At 37.9% G+C, this 21,942-nt stretch overlaps 1 protein-coding gene across 1 annotated transcript; it reads left to right on the top strand.

Moving 5' to 3' along the window:
* Nucleotides 1-1,813: 1,813 nt before the first annotated feature.
* Nucleotides 1,814-21,853, top strand: LOC135626518 (uncharacterized). Its single transcript, XM_065131888.1, has 13 exons — nucleotides 1,814-2,434; nucleotides 4,403-4,484; nucleotides 4,595-4,651; nucleotides 8,163-8,218; nucleotides 12,987-13,215; nucleotides 17,811-17,897; nucleotides 17,969-18,043; nucleotides 18,136-18,219; nucleotides 19,164-19,228; nucleotides 19,421-19,655; nucleotides 19,772-19,860; nucleotides 21,114-21,228; nucleotides 21,309-21,853. Exons 1-13 carry the CDS (start codon nucleotides 1,926-1,928, stop codon nucleotides 21,348-21,350), a joined length of 1,725 nt encoding a protein of 574 aa, XP_064987960.1. The 5' UTR covers nucleotides 1,814-1,925; the 3' UTR covers nucleotides 21,351-21,853.
* The last annotated feature ends 89 nt before the right edge of the window (nucleotides 21,854-21,942 follow it).

Raw genomic sequence — 21,942 nt, 5'->3', positions numbered from 1 at the left:
TAGTTTCAACATTGCACTTATACGCAACGTTGCACTGAGCAACACCAATGACTCAACATAGATATCTTCTATTTATTGTTGATACCACCACCCATTAAAAACTTAAGGATAATTTAGGTATTGTATATATTAACTATATTTAGAAATAGCAAAGTCAATGAAAGAAATTATTTGAATATAATATATATTGATATGTATAGTAGTAGGCTTTACTATTGTCGCTTCTTTGTAGTAGTGAGGAATTTTGTGATTTGCTATTGATACTACACGATTTTTATCCTCGATGATATATATTAATAAGTTCAGCCTATTATCAGTATTTTTTATTGAGAAATTTTATACTTTGGATTGTGTTATATACGATATTATCATTTATATGATAGATATTTTGGATTAGCCTTAATCATGATTCAATTCGACCTAAAGTTAAATTAGGCTAGAAGTTATTATCAATTCCAAATCGAACTAAAATTAATAATGGACAATTCCATTATAAGTAATGATGTTAGGAAATATAAATCGATGATTTCAAATCCAAATCGATGGTTTTAATTTTAAATCAGTAAAATATTATATAAAAAAATATTATATGGTGGTTAAAATTTTATATTTAAAATTAATTATCCAACATTCAAATCTTAATAGAATCATTTGGTTTCATTAAAAAATTTAATGAATTTAATTATTTTAATATTTATGGTTAATGATTTTAAGAAATTAGAATTGTATTGAAGAACTTGATCAACCTAATGTGATTTATATATACATATGGTTGTTCGATGTGCTTTCAACGTTAAAATATTGAGCTCTCGAGGTACTATCTATATAAAAATTAAGGTCGAAGAGATTTTTCAACTCGATCTATCTAATATCTAAATTAGTAACCCGAGATATACGAGTGATAAATAGCCAAAAAAGAGAAACTCTCATCTCTTTTTGTTAAATGTGAGTTTTTATACTTGATCGTAAATATATAAAATATTTTTTATAAAATATTATATAATAAGATAATCTTTAATCATATCTAGCATTCTCCTATTGATATTTTATTTACGGGAGACAACCTATAATTATCGGTCTTGGTTTCTTACTCACATTGATTGATACAGGTAGAAAATAATATTCATCTTCTCCTTTCACTTTTAATATCATATATCATATGAGAAGCACTTGCATAAAGATTGACAAAGAGTAATTTTGTAATTTAAGAATGCATCGAATGGTTTTACCATTTCAGGTGGATATTTGACTACTTATAATGTAATGGGTCTTCAAACGAGCAAAAACCTTTCATCATCCATTTTGGAATGAACACATGAACGTTCTTTGTTAACGGTAGACTCTAAAAAGGTAGGTATCATCGAGAGGAGTCATAGGAATAAATGTCACATCATCATGTCTAATATTTGATCATATAAAAGAATGTACACGTAAACCTATAAAAATATATACATACAACAAAATTAATATTTAATCAAGCTTAGAATATCTAATGATCGGCAACTCCACACTTAAATTGCCACGAAAAAGGTTCAATTCTATAATAATTTCTTACGTAGTACGATTGCCAATGTTTTTATTATCATTTGACCACTCTGATACGCATATGTATGTAATTTATTGGTCCAAATAAATAAATAAGAATCTGTAGAAGGGTGGATTCGTAAAACATGTCTCTGTGAGCTGCTGCTTTATTGCAAGCGGATCTTATCCGAACAAAACCCGGTAGAGCAGAGAAAAGCTGAGCTGGTTCAGTCTCTGCGGGTGACGGGATCCGATCAGACTTAGGGGGGCCTCTTGACCATATTAAGAGTCGTGCTTGTGATCGACGAGGGAGGGTTTTATATTTCTTCCCCCAAATCGTGGGATAGGGAATCGAAATCGACCGCCGCTTCTAGGGTTTTCTCGCCTCCGGAGAGGCGACCATGGAGTTCGACGAGTACGAGTACCTGGAGAAGGCGGTGGAGAACCCAGAGCTCGCTGGGGAGAAGCCGTCGGCGAACGGAGGTGCTGCCGTTTCCGAGGGGAGGGACCGGGGGAAGAGTTCCAGGCGCCGGTCATCCGACGACGCCGAGCGAGACTCCGAGCGCCGCTCGAAGCAGTCGAGGTCGGCGGAGAGGAGCGGCCGTGAGCACCGCGAGCGGCACCGCGAGCGGCACCACGAGAGTGGCTCATCCGATCGCCGGGAGAGGGAGCGGCACAGGGAGCGCGAACGGGATCGTGACGAGAGGGAGGCGGAGCGGCTTCGGGAGAAGGAGAGGATCAAGGAGCGCGAAAAGGAGAAGGAAAGGGAGAAGGAGAAGGAAAGGGAGAAGGAGAAGGAGAGGTCGAGAAGGAGCAGGAGTCGGTCTGAGAAGCACCGAGATGAGGACCGCGAGAAGCCCAGAGAGAAGAGCAGAGAGAGGGATTTCAGAGAAAGAGATCGTGACTCTAGGTACTGGTTTTCCTCACCTTTATTGTTGCTTCTCTTGTGTGGTTTATGTAGCGTGCTTGACGTGATTTTGTAAACAATGTTAATTTCTTGGAATCTCTATGAGAGAAGTACACTGCAACATTTTTCTCTCGAAAATTGTCTAAAACATTAGCTAACAGCCTTTGGATTTGTGGTCAGAATTCTGGTGAAGAAACCATGGTAACTTGATATGTTTTGAATGATAAGAAGGATGGGAAATAATTTTGGATTGAAGAAACGAGAAGGGTCTATTATCATAGTTTCCACTCAAATACATGTGATGCTAAAATCCTTGTAATTCATGTGATGCTCTGCTCAATATTCATATAGATTAGTGGCTTAGTATTCTAAGTATTGAACATTAATGTGCGAACACGCAGATATGCTAGAGCAAACTCAGATGGTCACTGCAAAATGAGCCTTACTGAGGAATTCAGATCATGGGTTCTAAAGACGCAATTTGTTAGAGTTACCTTATTTAAGTTCTCAGGGAGAACTGGTCGGAAGGGTTTGAGATTTTGAAGACCATTGGTGATGTCATATTATGAATTTAGATTTTCTGCATCTCAGAGCAAGATAGCTGAATTGTATTTGTTCTGTTGCAGAAATGCTGGTGGAGTCTTGGGCTTTTTTGCAGAAGCATTTCTTCTTCTGATGCTTATGCAGGAATTGGTGTTCAGTTGGCTGCGCAAGTGGCCTTTTTTCCTTTCCTTTTTTTGCAGGGTTTACCATTAACACACTCTTGGTTGATGGTTCCATGCTACAACAAATTGAGCCTCTTAGACATAGTCTGTCCCAGATTCATTTTAAGGTCAAGTTTCATGGCCTGCAGTTTTCCACTGTGCCAAAAATGTTTGCCACTCACACAAGTCTTTTGGTTGTTCTGAAGGCATCTTCTAGAAATAGTTACATTTCCTAATTTGTTATCATTTCTAAATGTATGACCTGGTACTTCCATACCTGAAAAATAATCCTTCATATCGTAAAGAAGGTGGAATCAAAGCTTGGAATCTGAATATATTAACTTGTCAGTTATGCTATTGTCATCTTTTAATGTCTTTTAAGCATTTATGTTTTTTTCCTGTCATGAATGAAATAAGCCCATTTAATTGTCTTTGTCTTGTATTTTATTTATGCGTATATGGTATGTATCTAGGTACTATTATTGGTTTATCTACTGCTTTCACTTTGGCTTTCTCATGCTTGTTTCAGTAATAACTAGCCTTTGCAGAGCTAGCTTTTCAGGCTTATAAGAATCACCATTCATGATATCATAGTAGTTAGCTGCTGAGTGTATGGATCACTATCATAGATTGATTCCTACAATGATGCATCATATTTTTTTGAAGTTATGGATGGATGCATGTAAGAGATTGAGTAACATTGACAGTGTATGTTTGATTAGATTTTGGTGTTCTTGTTTACTTTCATACCCACAACCAACATGAACATCGGTGGATAATCTCCAATTTGGCAAGTATTATCACATAGGAATTATTTCTTATTTTCTAGGAGAGGGTTCTGTAAACTTGACATGTTATTTAATTTGTTTATACATAGGGGTCTCCAAAATACTGGTCACTGTTCATGTTATTTCTTCCTTCTGTCTATAGGCTTATTTGGTTTCGATATTAGCCTTTTGACTTATAGTTGATATGATTGCGATTATTTTTCTCAAGCTGTTTACTTATGTTCATTTATTCGATGGAGTTTCTATAGGGATTTAGTTTGCTCTGGATGTACTATTTGCTTGAAGGCTCAATTCTTTTTTAAATTTCAGATAGATGGCACTTTTGAGCTCTTTCTTTGTATCTAACATATGATCCATCTTAGTTTAGGAAAAAGGATCGTTGCATGATGTAACCGGTGATTGGTCTCCACAGCCTTCTTCAACATATAATTTACTGTCCTATTTTCTTTGTTAACATAGATTGTTCCCTTTTATTTCAGACGTCACAGAGAAAAGAAAGAAGAAGCCCCAGAACCAGAAGCTGATCCTGAACGAGATCAAAGAACTGTATTTGCTTATCAGGTATTATCTTTCATAAGTTTGAATATTTTTATGGTTACTTTTCTGACTAAGTAAATATACGTTTGTTCGGTACATGTATGCTGACTTTGCATATATATTTGTGCTTACAGCTTTCCTTGAAGGCAGATGAAAGAGATGTGTATGAATTTTTTTCGAGAGCAGGAAAGGTGAGCATGACAGTATGTTTAATCATTGGATAGATCAATAATCAGCGGATGAATTTGTGTGATCTTTTCTTTAGTGGCACTCATTACATCTTTCTTTTTTTCTTTAGTGTCACTCATTGGATCTCGGTCTTTGATTTTTCATTTGCCTTCCGAGTGAAATTTACTGTGAAAGTAACATTGTGTAGTGGTTAGTAGTTCTAGAAATGAAAACTGAACTTTCCAGTGGTTATTAGAAGATTCACAGGTGAAATCAGAGCAAACTGGTGTGTGAAATGAACCTTTTAGCAAAGGGAAACTGAATTTGTTTGTATGTTATCAAAAGAATCTCAGATGAAATAGGAGGATACTGGGGTCTGAAATGAAATGGAAACTAACAAACCAAATGGATATGGACCATTTGGACCTTCTCTAAGCAGTGTTTTTAGTTTGGTTCAGAATCTAAACTGCAAATCTCTTGATTTGGTTTTGTTGTGGGCTTTGAATGGATCACTGAAACTAAAATGAGTAAGAAACTACACAGTCATTTATATATCACAAAATAAATTGGCCAAATATATTCTTTTATCATAAATTGTTCAATCATACGAACCTATGTTGTGCTCATGGATGTTTCTTATGCAAGTGTGATCATATTTAAATGATAACTATGCAGTACACATTTCTTCATTTTGACATTCCAAAAATCGAACAAGCACACATGTAAAAATAGGGAACTAGTTGTGTTTGTGGACAGCTGTCTTCCACATAATCAAAGGGCTCATTCAGCTAATTTATATTTTAACAAACCAACCTTTAAGAGTATAAGGAATTTATGAAAGTGAAAGAATTATCACTCATAAATTACTGAAAAGATTTGGTGAAAAGTTATCACTTCAAGCTTACCAGTGGATGTGTGTTGTTGTAAACAATGTGCTTTTTCATACTAAAATTTTGCTGAAATGATGGGGTTTTAGTTTCTCCACACTCCAGCAATTATTTGATGGACTTGATTGACTTACCTGTCCATTGAGTCAATAAGGCTAAAAGTTCGCCATTGTATAAGCTATGAATGTGAGAATATTAAAGCTGCAAATTCATATGTAGAGTATGTTCAGATCTCTTTCCTGATATAATTTGACAATCTTCAAAAGCTTGGAATAGGAATAGTCAACAGATTGCATCATAGCTTGTTATTTTTTGACTTTTCTTGCCTGATAGAGTTACTTCCATAAAATCAATGGCAAGAAGATTGGTGTAGGACATCACATTACTTTCTCACTGTAATTTTCACAAGCAAAATTGTTTTCTCGTGACGCCCAAACCTATGTGCCTGTACCTGTCTGTCCATGAGTACGGTGTTTTGGGATTGTATTATCTTTAGTGTGTAGTTTATTGGAACTTAGTAATGTCGGAAGGGTAAAAAGGAACATTACATCTGAAGCCCTGCCTGTCATACCATGCACAAGAGAGTTTTATGATAAGGACATTTCAGCATCTGGGATAGATGATCTAGTGCCTGATCTATTGAGTTCCATGAATTCATGCAGTTAACTAAGCCGTTGGTGGAGATGATCTGAAGAGTGTTATCATCACAAGAAGCAAAATAGTTGGGTGACACAACTTAGCTGAAAGGGTCAATCTAACACTGGTGAAGATGTGACTTGAAGGTATCTATTATAAGCTCAGGGTGTATCTTTGATTTGGTGATGGGTTTAGCCAACAGTAGAAGTAGAATTTTAAAATAAGTGCACCAACCATTATGATTAATAAATGATCTCATGAGTATGTTCTTCGTAGCAAAAGTGAACTATTGCTTTCCAGTTTAAACAGTTTAATTGAGTGAAGCCTAGGTGTCATTAAGTTTGCGATCAAGTCCATGAAATCTATAATTTGTCTTGGCTAAGTTAATTGGGCTAAAGTGTTTTTGTGGTTTCATAAGTATTCTTTCAAGAACTTGAGTCTTTTTGATAAATATGTGATTGAATTGAGCTGGTTTTAGTTACACCAACAGAGCTTGTAGCTGTATCCCAAATCAACAAGGCTTTTCATGAACTATCTGGGTTTGAGTGTAATGTCAAACCCAGTGTTGCAGGGTTGGAAGAATATACCTTTATTTTACTTGTATATTTATTTAAGTGTATGTAGTCTTTTGTTTCCGTTTGTTGCTTAGTTTATTACAGTTCTTAATTAAATTCAACTTTATTTGCTGCTGAGTAATTACCTTTAATTATAGTTAAGTTATAATGTTTAAATTAGTTATCACTTGTAAATTATTGTACTTGAGATCTTCATGAGGATACCGGTTGTTGTATGGTAGTATAACTATAAGTGGTGATTGACTTGGCATCACACAGATATCGTGAATCTGACTGGTATCTCAATTATTATTGATTTACATCTCAATTATTATTCTTTTTACCAATTTTATAGACTCTACAAATACAATAAGAAAAAAAATACAGAAACACTTGAAACAATTACATTAAGGCAAATCAATCATGTACTCTTTTTTCTTTGGGAAGACATATTTCTAATTTATTTTGGCAAATAAACTTTTTAAAATATGGATTTCTGTATTTGAATCAAGTATTTCAGTCTTTAATCAAAACTAAAATTCAAATTCTTTTTTACCTTACTGGTTTCCTTCTTCTTCTTTGCCATGCAAAAAGCTATAGTTAAATTATAGGAGATATTGACATGTGGGTATTTATGAGTTTTACTAACAGGACTCTTTAAATAGTAGTTTATTCCAAAGAAATGAACAATAACTTGGCTAAAATAAAAACATATCCTATAGAATCTGAATCTAACACATCACATATCTAAAGGGACTTGGGTTGGTTATTCTTTCTTCTGTGCCTAATGTAGACTCATAAGGTGTCTTGATTTTTCATCACTTCATTAGCTGGCAATCAGTGCTGTGCCTATCATCATTTTTTGTGTTTAATGTAAAGTTACTTAAGGGTTTGTGTGTCTCAGTCTACAGTAATGTATTTCTCTTCCTTTGCATGGGTTTTACTGCAAGACCACTTCTAAGTCCTAATTTCATTATTTGTATGTGTCTTATTCCTTCTCAATAGTTCTGGCGCAACTATCTGATTGGTCTCAATAATGCAGAATATCACCTTTCTATGAGTTTGTCAGTTTAATGTGAAAATGAATATCTCAAATGTCCAAAGTGGAAAACCAGAGAATAATTTTATTTTCCATTGTGGGAATGACAATCTTAGTGCAAGCTTATTTTCCAAAAATTTTCAAGAGCTTATTTTTGTCTATTCATTTAGTATTTTTATACTTCCTTTGCCAACTTATTATTTCACTGACATTGTGAGATAATTTTAGATGAATACCTATACACTTATATTACATGTTCGATTGATTTTTTTTTTTTTTACAATATGATGTTGATCTTTGCAATTTGGTGAATTTATTTTGATAAATATACCTTTTTCTTTAAAGATACATTGGCCCTGAATTTGGTGAATTTCCAACATTGGTCCTGAGTTTTGACCATTTGACCTATGTTGATCAGGTGCGAGATGTTCGCCTCATAATGGATCGCAATTCAAGACGTTCTAAAGGGGTTGGGTATGCTTTCTAACGTTTTTAATTTTTCGGCAATGTTCAAGCCAAAAAATTATTTTCAGTGGTGCAAAAATTATTATGATGTTTAACTGTGATGGTGAAACTCTAATATCATCTCGTTAAGGAGCATATTTGTTTAACTTATGAGATGAAAGCAAGATACTGTCTGTTTTCTTCCTGATCAGGTCGATTTGAGGTATTTTGGTTAGCGGATAGTGTCTACCACAGTATGAAACGAATTTCTTGTCCAATATTTTAATAATGATAATCATTTTAAAATAGGAGTCATGTTGGTTTCCTTTTATAAGGAGACATGTTAGTTTACTTTTATAACGAGAGATGCCGCTTCTTTATATGGCAGTGAAATTCCTTTTGCAAGAAAAGACACTTGCTGATGTGTGGAATGCAATGATTTAAGTGACTGCCAGGATGTTTGGATAGTGTGAAGTCTAAAGACATCATCCTGCTGTTTAGTTTTCCAAAAAAATAGGGCAGCGCTTTCAATATTAGATGAATTTTAAATTCTTAATGGAGTAAATGAAATAGATGCTTTAGCTGAACATCAGATGATCAGAACATGGACCTCATTTTCATATTTGGCAGCATGTGAATTACCAGTACGCATTTCATGGTCAGCCTTCATTAAATGCAGTAATGCACTATAATCTCATATGCATAGGTTTGTTTCAGGTGGGTTATTTTCATTTTTAGTAGTTGTTTTGTGCAGTTTAAGTAAAGTTAGGAACCAAGTGGTAGACCTCTGCAGTTGATGTGAAGATGAAGGCTGTCTGGTGGACAAACAAACTTGGCCCCACTTGATGTTTTTCCTCTTCTGCTGCTTCTTTATTCTACTCATCTGCTACTTCACAATGTATTTAGCATACATGTTTTTCAAAGCTGCCTATGATTTTGCACCTTCTATAATCTGGAGACAAGAATTTGCTTGCTATACTGCCTTCAGAACTTTGTCCTTGGATTATTTAATGTTTTTGTGAAGTTACTGAGAACTATAGGGAGCCTGAAGTAGGATTGTCTACAACTGGATGATATACAAGCCATCTTCACTGTACTTGCATGGCAAGCTGATCCGTTTGGGGTAAGGATTCGGTGGTCTTGATCCTTCCTTGTCTGAGTGGATGTACAAAAAGAAATAGATTGCTTCTTGAAAAGGAACATCTAATCGCACAATCACAAAGAGACTTCTTGAATAAACAGGTTCGACAAACTTAAGCTTGGAATTCTTGAGCAATAGCTCGAACTTCTTGAGCATGTTAGCTCGGTTTCTTGGGGCTTCTCTCCTCTCTTCTTTTCCCCGCTCCTTAGGGCTGTCAAACCCCTTTATTTATAGATGTAGTTGGGGAAGGCTTAACTAGAGAAGGACTCTCAATCGTAGTCTTAGTCCATGCAAGTGAATCAGAGACTTCTAATGTGAGGAGGACTCTCAATCAGTGTCCAACTCTTGGTGCCACGCAGGGGACTCCTAATCAGTGAAGCCTTTTCAGTTCGAGACTAACTTGAATTGAGCTTGGGCTTGACTCTTTGGGTTGGCTGTACTTGGATTTGAGTTGATCGTCAAGGGGCTACTCGACGGGGCTATCAAGGATAGGCAAGGTTGGTTTGAGTCTTTTTTTGGGCTTGGTTGGTTCATGTATCAAGTGATATGAGTCACCTAATACTGTAAAAGACAATTGTGATTCATAACTAGGATACGATAATGCAAACATTGATGCTGTTAGCACATTAACCTTCCCCAGACTCTTGTACAAAAGCAATTTCTCTATTGCCATATTTTTCTTTCGGCTTTTTCACCAGATGCTTGGTATTTGATCACTATGTACCTGTTATAGTTTATAAAGATGTTCTCTCGTCTGTGAGAGTGAATTAGAATTGGAGGAAACTGAAAATGTTCTTGCTTTGGCTTTTTCCATTCTAGGATATTTAGTCATACTTCACTGCTTTTTTAATTAAACTGATCATCGGTGTATTATTTGAAGATACAAGGATAATCGCTTTTCAAGTGTGTAAGTGAACCATTTTGTTATTTTTTACGTTACATCTTACACATACAAATATTAATTTATTATACAAAATTGTGGGACAGGTAATGACAAAAATGAGTAGTTTTTTGAGGATTAATACTAATTTAGAGCATTTTAGCTATTTATCCTTTCCCACCTAATGAGAACCATGCCAAGGAAATGTTTTGACTTATTTGTGATTTCCATATGGGAGTAGTACCACAAGAGTTTTACCCTGTTGTATGTATGATGAGATGAACAATTATTTAAACAAATATATAGGCGGTAAGTTTGATAATGTGTGTATGATTCTGAACTTTTCATCTATCCAATCCCTTAGATTTTCCCATAATAGAAAATGAGAGAAAAAATGGCAGTTGTTTTTCTTGAACAAAGTGCTTTGGCCTATTTTTTTTGAACTTTGTGCAATCTGATTCTCTTTAGCTTCATTTAGATTTATTGTTGGAAATAAAAGGCCTTACCTTATTACATGACCGTCAAGTGGGGCATCTCTGCAAGGAAGATAATGACTGGTTGGATAGGGTGGTCTGATCTTGCTAGGTCATTTATATGAAAATTTGACGATTAAAATATCTATATTTGTTTGTTATGAACAAAGATTGGAAGGTAGTATTTGTTCATTATTCTGTTTAGGATAAAGTTAAAATTATTCATCATGATTGTGTCGAACCTTTTTGTTGTGGACACTGCTTTCAGTTTTTGCTTGGAATATTAACTGAGACAGGCATATAAGTAGAAAGCAAAGAGCTGTATGGGCTTTAATTTTGTTGCATTCTCTTTGCTGTGCCGATTACTAGCATGGAGCCATGGATAGATGGTTTATTTTGTATACTGGTGCAGTCACATCTATTGCATGTGCTCCATGTCATCTCCATCTTGACATGGTAATACATTAGCTTTCTGCATGATTTACAAAGGTTTAGAAAATAGTCCCATGAAAAGGGTTTGAAGGAGTCAAAGTCATTTTGGAATTGCATCATCAAATCTATTACTTTGAGGTGACTTTTTGATAAGGAATGGTTGTCTGTTGTAAACTGAAGTGCTAAAGAAGGGTGATGACATAGATAAGGATTTATCTGGAAAATCATGTATTGAACTTCTTGCCTTTGTTCAAATCGCCTTTGTAATTCTTGGATGCTAACTGGATATGTTTGATGCATTTGTTGAATTCTTGAGGTAGGTGTATGTCATGTTGTATTCTGTGGGCCTAGCCTGTTTTCTCTTAAGCAGTGTTGGTAAAAAGTCATAAGTTTTGTTTATCTTGAAGAGAGATGCTGTCTTAAATGAATATTTTGGTTCTGCATTGTGGTGATGGACCATTCTGTACTTATCATGATAGAGATACAAGAGCGACTAAGAAGAATCGTGAACAATGATTTGCAAAGGCTTTCTTTGCCCTTTCAAGTTCATTGAAGTTCGGTTCTCTTGGCTTTTCATGTTGTTATTGGCTACACAATTTAGATTAATATTTCAAAAATGCTGGTTAGGCATATCATTCTTACAAAGATGTTACCGTAGTAGGTTACTACTAAATTATTAGTTTCACAGAGAGCCATATATTAGAAGAAAATTGTCAGCACAGTTAACCTGCTTATTTACCTGCCTTGGAGTTTTCTGGATCGATCAAAATATTTAACTGTCTTTCGGATGATATTTTAAATTTTTCATGAGGTATGCTCACTTCCATGGCTAGGCAATCAGGCATCAAGAATCAGTCTCCACATAGATGCATCTATAGCCTTTCCGTTTTTCGCTTGTATCTCAGTAAGCGTGGCCACAGCTTCTGTACAAAAGGGGGATTTAGCCGGATTAGTCTTAGCTCCTGAAGAGGGAGCAGAACCATCTGAATGGAGATGATATAACCCATCTCTCGCCCTTGTGGTGCTTAGGATCAATGGATCCATCCAAGCTAATTCTAAACCTATCTTGTTCTGGTGGGTCTCATCTAACTCAGATGAACTTCTTGAGCTTTGGAGCCATTTGGGGAGCAAGAAACTCAAATATTTGGCTGCAAAAGCAAGGATGAGTCCAATAGTTTTGGTAGAATCCATTATTATATCATCAAATGATTTTCTTGCACTATTATTTCCCTGTATTCAAAAGGGTAGAAGCAATTTAAATTTCTACAAACAGTTTAGAGTTATTATTAGCAAATTAATCGTATGCTAATCAGTTTCCACTGACCCAGTGTGCTTCATCTTGCTGCATGCTTCTCAAAAAGTTGTAAAATAGATTAATCATTCAAATCACAACGGCCATGCTTCTGGTCAGGGAACATGCTTGCATATCAACGTTTATAGGAAGCCTAGCCCATACCAATATTCTAGAATGTAAAGGCACAACTGTATAGCTGATGGTCTCACCTGAACAATAATGTTCCAGATGGAAATGTATCTAAGTTCAAATATTTTTATCAGTCTTCCATGGAGAATTCATCCAACAGGACATAGCTCCTTTTAAGGAAGCTGGGTTTGAATATCTGAACTGTTTCCTAAAAAAAAATCCAAAAGGAAAAATTGACACGTGGAGCAATGCGCAACTTTGTTGCATTTTACTTCCACCTAGGTTACACTTTAGTACTTGGAAGCGGGATACTAGGTATAATAATTGCAGGTGGTTATTGTTGTTGCACAATTTATTTGAAAATATGTCTGGGTACTCTTATATCCTTTGAAAAAACATAATCTAAGAAGTAATTGTTCCATGGTCACAAATCTAAATGTAAATTCCAGGTACATTGAGTTCTACGATGTGATGTCAGTCCCAATGGCAATAGCTCTCTCAGGTCAGCTACTTCTTGGTCAGCCAGTAATGGTGAAGCCCTCAGAGGCAGAAAAGAACTTGGTTCAGTCAAATACAGCTGCAGGGGGAGCAGGACTAACTGGAGCTAATTCAGGTGCTGCCAGAAAGCTATACGTGGGCAATCTTCATTTGAACATAACAGAGCCACAACTCCGGCAGGTTTGTTTTCAACTATCTATTGCTAAGCTATATTTAAGCTCGTCCCTGTGTTCTGGAAGAGAGGCCTATGCTGGAAATTTGCTTGTTTATTGCATTGACTATATCTGCAGTTTCTCTTTTTGGTAGTGGATGCTATTTGTCCATCCTATTCTGCTAGTCGTATACTTTTGTGACTTTGTCTAGTTTCATTTGTATTGTTCTTATATTGTAAATCTTTTGTTGTCACTTTTTTTGGCTAATCTATCAAAATAGGTGCATGAATTTATCAAATATCGTGTTTATGTTTGCTATTTTTGGATTGATAATGCCATATCTGAAAGTATCTTAGTGCTTAGTTGCAATTTCAACTACCATGGATATGATTGAAATTGGTTATCGTTGCAAGTTTTCATTGAAATGACCCCCATGGTCAAGAGATGTTATAATTAAGAACCTTTACCAACAAAGTAAAAATAGGCAATATAATAATTCATACTAACTATATCAGTTGCATCCAATGCCTAACAGATTGGATGAGATGCTCTTCTTGTTGTATGTTCTTAAATTGTTTGCACGAGGACTTGAATTTGTGTGATAGAGCGTGTTGGATTCTACTTTACACTGACTTGGGCCTGCAGTAGGCCAGCGAAGAACTTGATCTAGTCGACTGGTCTGGGCTCTCGTTTGATCCTGTTTTGGATTAATGTTGGCAGGATTTCGTCTGAGTTCTGAGGCCAAACTGTTCCTTGCTACTGAAAGTTCCAATAATGCCCTTTACTGTTGCTGTACTTTTAAGCATAAAGTTCTAGCAATGTCATATATTGTTGTTGCACTTTTAAGCCTATAGTTTATTGCCAAGCCATAAACTATATATAATCTTGGTCACCAGGTGTCTGGTTTAAGTTTAATTGTTGAAAATTTGACTTAAGTGGTCTCTGTTTAGTTGCAACTCTGATATAAGTGAAATTCTACCATGTACTTGACTTTTCCTGGTCACTTTACCCAGGTCAACTAACCTAATGGCTGAGACGATGCATTTCGTAAATGTATCAAATTTTCTTGTAGTGCCATATTGTCATTGACTTAGTTGGTTTTGCCTAAGTCGTGCGACACCCTTGTGTGTCCGTCTGCAAAGGTCACCCTTGGAGGGTTGTACTCCATGCATCGAGCTGGTTACTGGCCTTCGCCTGCTCTACACTTCTGAAGCACTTGAAGTGTTTGCACTCCTTGTGTTGAGTTAGCTACTGTAATTCACCTTTTCAATGTCATCGAACTTCTAGAATGCAAGAAGTTTTCACCCCAACTTGGAGTAAGTCTCTAATAATTTTGGTCGCCTCTGGGATTGTACCGTCTTCTCCATCAACCCTACCGCCTACTCCACTGAATAGCAAAGGTACAACACTGCGTACTGCCTGCTTCATTCCTTAGTCGTGCACTCTTACACGACCCGAAGTCCTTCACTTTCGGCTATCTTGATAAGAAGCTCATTGACATTGGTCTTATGAAGTTCCTTGGCCTATGCCCTTCAACCTTGTCTCGGTATTTGGAGTTTACCTCTGCTTGCTCCACCTCCTCGACCCATTTCAAGACCAAGTGCTCTCCCTCCATGAGAGCAAGGGATCAATGACTTCACGAAAGTCCCACCTCTGTGGTACCATGGCGCTGCCATGCCCATGACCCTACTATCAGTCGCCTCACATCTACATCCCTTTCTTTACAATCGGTAGATCTGTCTCTATGGCACTATGACACTCCTCCGAGTCCACCTCTATTCTAACCGACGCTTGATTTTTGGGTAGCTAAGTCCCTCTAGACTCGTCGTCGCTTCCTCACCCCTTTCGACCCTCTGCTTCAACACCTCTGTGCTTTCCAAGCGGTTCCTCTTGGTCGATGGAAAGACAGACTGCAACTCCCATGCATGGTCTCTACCATCATGTTGTAGGGTTTACATCGATTCTGTTCTCCTTAACTTTCTTGGTAGCAACGTTTGCTTACTGGATTTTGTCCTCTGACTTGTCAAGCTCCCTTAAGCGAATATAGGCTCTGGAGTAGTCCAACTCTCTAGCTGCTTCGATCACACCTTTGCATGATCAAGTGTCTCCCATGGGACTCATTGGTACTTGCATTCGATCTTTTCCTTCAGTGGTACACAACCCTATATGCTGATGACCAAGGCTTTCATCTGATGCAAAATTAGATGCACACACGGAAGACCCGCCTCTACGGTACCATGACCTTCACTCCTTGAATCCATAGCCCTTCTTGCCGTCGTGTTGTTCACCGAAGTGGAGCTCCTAGTAACTCTCGATCATACCTTCGTATGATATAATCTCTCACGGGGCTATATTCATGTGTATCGCATTGTCACGAACTGTTCCACCACGATCCGCTGCACCATGTCGCCTCCTGGTGACATCTTCATTGTATTCTGATCATTGTAGGATGAACTCGGTTTGTGATCCCACCATGTGTGGCCTCTGCCAACACATCGCAGGGCCTCTTCCACCTTCGTTTGTGTTTGCTCCTTTGACAGTCAACATTCGTTCGCCTCCTCTCGGGTCACACTTAGACGAAGCATCGCTCTAGGATAGTCCGTCGCCTAGTAGCTCCCGAAGTCCATCGACTTCGTTGAAATTGGTGTACCATTGTTTGGGGCCTAGGCCTCTGCCCCTGCCAGCACAATCTCCGGCGCGCACCGCTTCCTTCATAGCAACTTGAATGACAGCACTGTGATATATTTTTCAAGAGTACCCGCCTTTGCATCCTCTTGCCCTGTGCCAAGGTTTTCTGAACCCAACTTTGCTTTCGCAAGTTGAGTCGCCTTAGTTCCTTCATCAAATGCTTCTCTGAGATAAGGTGCATGTGCCCAGAAGATCCCTTCATCTTTGGCACCATGCAAGCTGAGTCCGCTCTATCGGAATGAAGGACCCATAGAACGACATGATCCTGCTCTTGCCTCTGTAAGAGTTCATGTCCTTGAACTCTATCCAAGGAAAGCTCTATGCTTTCGCTCCATGTTCCATCTTCTATGCCAGCTCCCTTCATGCAACTTGGGTACTTCGCCAAGTTACACCCAGGTTGCTCCGCTCCTCGTTTTGAATTGAGTTGATGGTGGCCCTTGCACCCAACATTCCACGGGTCAGCCCTCCCTTGAGTCCAATCTCTTTATTGACTCCAAGTGTGCCTTTATTTGTGTTGCTTTGTGTTGCTCCCCCACTTGATCTCGCAATGCATTATCTCAAGCGAGATCATGCGACGACTCCTCGCCGCTCGCTCGGTCTGTTGAGCTTTGTGAAGTTATTTTGAGGTACTCCTCAACATGTGCGGTCTGTTGCACATGGTTCTCCCTCTGGAGAGTCGGGACTTATCCCTCCTGGATATCTGTCCCGTTGGAGCAACTTCTCTCTTCGCTTCTATCTCTCTGAAAGTTTTGGAGACCACCATCCCCTTGGACTACTCCGCCTTGCTGAACAAATTGTGCATTGTTCTGTCTCCGGCAAACACACTTGCTAGAGTGCGATTCCACGTCAATACAATCCCCGCTGCACCATTCAAGGCCTAGCAACGTGCTGAACTCACTGCACACTTCAACCTCCCACGGATGTATCATTCTCATGCCGAAGAGAAAGTTTCAATGCTTCATGGCGCCGAGTTTCGATCGCCTTGGGATGGCCACGAACATTCCATCGTTCGTATACAAGCCCTTGCATAAGTACCGAATTCTTCGAGTTAGCAATTCTCCTCACCTCTGTGAGCTTTGCACAACTCTTTCGATCGCTGAGCAAACCCATTCCACCTTGCATGGTCTCATCCTTTACCAAGTGTCTCACTTGCCTTGAGTACCATCAAGTATGGTTGTCAACGTTGAGCCGTAGTTCGAACTCAACCATCCCAACCTTTGTGCGCTATGCATTCTTCCAAGCTTGCTTGTTCTCGTGGTGCCTCTTGCGCGAAGGGTTGGCCATTCCTTTGAATACCAATCTTAGATGCCCGCTCCTCTGAGCGACTCCTTTTCTCTACATCTCCATGCCCGTTTTCCCCAAACAGTTGCGCGTGTTGGCTGCCCTCAACGCAGCCCCGCTAGGTCCCCCACGTTTGCATGCCAAGTATTTCTATGAGTGCTTGTCTCGCTTTGATACCATCTGTCACGGACTTAGTTGGTTTTGCCTAAGTTGTGCGGCACCCTTGCGTGTTTGTCCGTAAAGGTCAGCCTCCCCGAAACCTCCCATGGTCCCTTAGGACCTACAAAAGAGAAAACAGGTTAGAGAAAGCGCCTAACTCAAGATCCACAAGCAAACATTTCCGAAAACATTTCATAGCCAATGCAAATTACAAACATACTTTACAAGCTCTGAATGATTGTACAACAAAGGGTCAAAATGGTCCACTACAAACTGAATATCTCTCACAAGTGTCCACATGACACAACCTTTATTTACAAGCCTTCGACCGTCTCTCTACATTCCGTGCAAAGCATGAACAAACCAAAAGACACGGACATACATAAGCATTAGATCAAATATCATGTTAAGAATTTTGTCCGTGACAATATGGTAAAGCTATATAGTATCCTATATTGGTTTTTTCCCTCATGGTTTTTTATGGTGTATCTGCAGGTCTTTGAACCATTTGGACAAGTGGAGCTGGTTCAGTTGCCCCTTGATCCTCAAACTGGCCTTTGCAAAGGTTACGGTTTTATCCAGGTGAATACTATTTTGAGACTGTTAGTTGTCTTCTTGGACTATAGCTTACACTTTGCTGTGCGTTCTTTTAGTTTGCACGTCTTGAAGATGCAAGAGCTGCCCAAAGTTTAAATGGGCAATTGGAAATTGCTGGCAGGACAATCAAGGTATTTTCTATTTTACACAGGCTCATTTATCCTTGATGTGTACAACTAGTTGTTATTGCATTCCCATGTCATAATTATCACTAAACACCTAGGTTTCGGCTGTAACCGACCAAGCTGGAGTTCAAGATGTTGGGACAAATGCTGGTGACCTTGATGATGACGAAGGCGGCGGCTTGGTTTGTATCTTCTGCTTTCCTCTTGCATTAGCAGTCTTTAGTTTCTTGTGGTAACTGACAGCAAATTGTTTTAAGACTTAAAGTTTTTTGTTTTGACATTCTACACATGTTGGCTGGAGATGTTTCTGTAAGTTAAGCTTGTGCTGTTATCTTATTCTTGTTTTGGGAGTCTGTATCTTTCCTTAACTAAGGTAAAATAATATGAACCTTTACACTGTCTTGTTAGGATAGTTTACTCAAGTATGAGCAATGCTATGCTGCATTGTTGCCTGGGTTCCAAGTCAAATTTTGGTCGTACATACAAATCCCCTTTGTTTACCAACCGACTGCCTTGCACTTAACAAGGAATCCACAAAGCTACATAAATATATTCTGTATATTTTGACAGGGCTGCCAAATTATTGACTACACAATTGTAGCTTACACTTTATTTGACAGAAAAGGATCCAAGAATTGATTAAAAAAAAATTCTGCATGGAGACCTCTGTCATGACTGTAACTGAGCATCTCCCCAGAGTAGGAACTTTTTTTTATCAGAAACTTACTAATACTGTTCTATATTAAGAAAATATCAATGTCGTGTCATTTTCCTCATTTAAAGCCATCTAAGTCATGCAATGAACAGTGAACAATCCATGAGGATAAATCATTTCCAGTAGAAAATTGGAACATCACGATTTCATTTGCAAGTGCATGAGAATGTTTACAATGATCAGTTGTTTATCGGACTTTGTAATCGATGAAATAGTTTGATTTACAATTCTTGATGGCCTATGGTGTCTGATGGGGATTACATGAATAATATCCTTAGCGTATGTTGATAACTTCTTCATTCATGGAGAATAAACAATAAACATAATACTGTTGCTTATGATCATCAGGTTAGATAGACAATGTACTGATTGACCAATTCAGCCACTTATTATTTATCCATCTATTTGCAGTCTCTTAATGCTAGTTCCAGAGCACTTCTAATGCAGAAGTTGGACCGTACTGGCACTGCTAGCAGGTATTATTTTGCTAAACCATTGTTTGCTATCTAAAATGTAAACATGCCAACCATTTTGTGGCAGCTCAGATTCTTTCGCTGAAGTAAAATATTCTAACATGAATCTGTTAAAAGTTAATTCTTTTGGCTTGACTGAAATTTGCAAATGATAAATTGTATATTTTTCAAAAAATTTCTTTGGGTCATATGCAGTGTTCCTGGTGCACTTGCTGCTTCTGCTGTCAATCCTTCACTTCTCCCGGCCCCAACTGCATCAGTTCTTGGTCCTCCTCTAGTTTCCTCCATCCTGCAACCTTCTGTGCCTTCACTCGCAGGCCTTCCAGCTTCAGGTCTTCCAGTTGCTTCAGCAACTGCACCTGCTTTACAGACCGCTGGAGTTCCTAGTGAATGTTTACTGTTGAAAAATATGTTTGATCCTAGTGTGGAGGTTGGCTCACGGAACCTTCTTAAATATCCTCTTGTTCTCCTTTGCCAAATGCTTTGATTATTATTAATATCATATCTATGATAATTATGCTGGGAGGCAATACTTTTCTTTTGCAGGCGGAACCAGATTTTGATTTAGATATCAAGGACGATGTTCAAGATGAATGCTCCAAGTTTGGCACAGTAAAACACATTTCTGTGGACAAGTTAGTAGCCCGAAATAATATTGTCTTTTCTTCTAGCTTTTATTGTTATTTTTGCTGCCTTCACTTTGTGCACCTGAAAAGCTTCTGGTTATCTTATCTGGTTCAGGCCAGGCCTCCAATGGTATTTTCTATCTGTTTATGTTGTACCTTAACTTTCTTTACATTGAACAATATGTCATCCTAGAAGTTGTTGGTACTTAATAAGCACATCATTAGTAACACTAGGTTGGTTAGCGAACTTTTTATACCATTAAAATGTTTGCCAAGGTTTGTTAGATCAGTTGCAGGTTCAGTTCAACCTTAGGATTTGGATTAGATCAGATACAGAGAATTTTATTGGTGTGGGGCTAGTGTGCGACCAACTTAATGGTCCATCATTGCCACCAGTCACAAGATATGTATGTGAGGAGATGGGCGAGAGAAAATGGTTACAAAGTTACCTTTTTTGCTTCTTTGTCTTTGAATCTCACACTTGCTTTCGATGCACTATTTACTTTCTGAAGTATCCTGAATGAGGAGAATGATCAATATTCAAATTCAAAACTTTTGTTTCGCATTCCTTTAGAATTTTATAGATTATTTTATGGTTCGTCTTACCGATCCGTACCAGTGTTCTGATCAGTTATGTACCGAGCTGTGAGTGTACCAATATATAGCACATAGGGGCATGCCGATATACCTCTTGTATCAGTCCCCTGTCAGATCGTTTCGTACCGCTTGTATTGAGCAGTATGCTACAGTGTAGCAAACCTTGGAATATTGTACTTGTGTTTCTCAATACAAAGATGAGAATCTTATCCATGTTTAAGCCAAGACAACGTGGATGGCCAATTTTTTTTAGGTGATATACGTTATGTAACATTTTTGTGTAACAATTTACGTGGATGGCCAAGTTTCTCTGTCATAAACTTTACCTGTATCATTGAAACAAAGTTCATTTATCTTGTGTTTGATGTGTTTAGTGACGTCTTTCTAGTAACAGCAAACATCTATTTTGAAATATTATGCTAAGCAGGCATCAGATGATTATTGGAATGTGCAATTAGCGGGATCTGATTTTGAAATGTTTACAAGTAGGCAATTTGTTGCCTTTATGCATCTATAATATAGATTTGGTCATTTGTGGTTGCATCTATAATATAGATTTTGTCAGTATATTGATCAAATGTAGTTGGGTTCTTGTTTCCAATTTTTATATGTTTCATATGCTAGAAATATTTTTGGCATGCGGCTTATTCTTCACCTGTAAACAGAAATAGTGCTGGCTATGTATACCTACGCTTTGACAATATAACCTCAGCCATGAAAGCACAGAATGCACTCCATGGGAGGTGGTTTGCTGGAAAGATGATCACAGCTACTTTCATGGTAATGGACACTCTTCTCTCGGTTGTTTTGTGTTAGCTGCTGGTTTTAACTTGGCTTTCTTTCTTTCTTCCCATATTCAGTCCCTCCAGCAATACGAGGCAAAATTTCCAAATACAAGCTAAGCTGATCATATTGTTGGCATGACAAGATGGACTAGTTGTGACTAAATTCCCTAAGGGTATGCTTTAGTTGTTAATCTGTTCTGGCACCAGTGTTGTGTGTTGCTGCTGCTGAAGATTATGGTGATTCTATTTCTAGATAGACTCATTCTGTTGCTACGGATTTTGATATGCTTTAGAGCGCTTTTTAGTATCAAAGCCTTGTCACCTCCTTTTTACTGCTTTACAGTACGGTTCATCTTACAGTTTAGACCAGAATATTGTGGTCGTCTGTATAATTCTAGTGCGTCTCTCAGAAGTACTGTAAAGGTTACCTGCCCGAGAAGCCTTTAGCAATTGGGGTTGTGATCAAGATGGTTGTACTGATAACATGATGTATCTTTTATAACCATCTTCATTGATCGAGTTTGATCAATATACTTAAAATGTAAGATTTTTTTATCAGAATTATTGGGACGAGAACGACCTCTGGAACAATGATGATAAACTGATTGCTCATTGTTTAAGGACTTTGTTTCGTCTTATCTGTGGAATAATTCCAAGTTCCAGTTGATTGTTAGCTTGTTGAATTATATAATCTGTTTCCCCTATTTTT

Source organism: Musa acuminata, chromosome BXJ2-11 (assembly GCF_036884655.1).
Source record: "Musa acuminata AAA Group cultivar baxijiao chromosome BXJ2-11, Cavendish_Baxijiao_AAA, whole genome shotgun sequence".
NCBI lineage: Eukaryota > Viridiplantae > Streptophyta > Magnoliopsida > Zingiberales > Musaceae > Musa > Musa acuminata.
This window is presented reverse-complemented; position numbering and strand designations above follow the sequence as displayed.

Excerpts from the sequence above, each read along its gene's own strand:
- LOC135626518 (XM_065131888.1), top strand. The coding sequence starts at position 1,926 with ATGGAGTTCGACGAGTACGAGTACCTGGAGAAGGCGGTGGAGAACCCA. Across the intron at positions 18,220-19,163 it reads ATGACGAAGGCGGCGGCTTG|TCTCTTAATGCTAGTTCCAG; the intron begins GTTTGTATCTTC and ends ATCTATTTGCAG. Across the intron at positions 21,229-21,308 it reads TGATCACAGCTACTTTCATG|TCCCTCCAGCAATACGAGGC; the intron begins GTAATGGACACT and ends TCCCATATTCAG.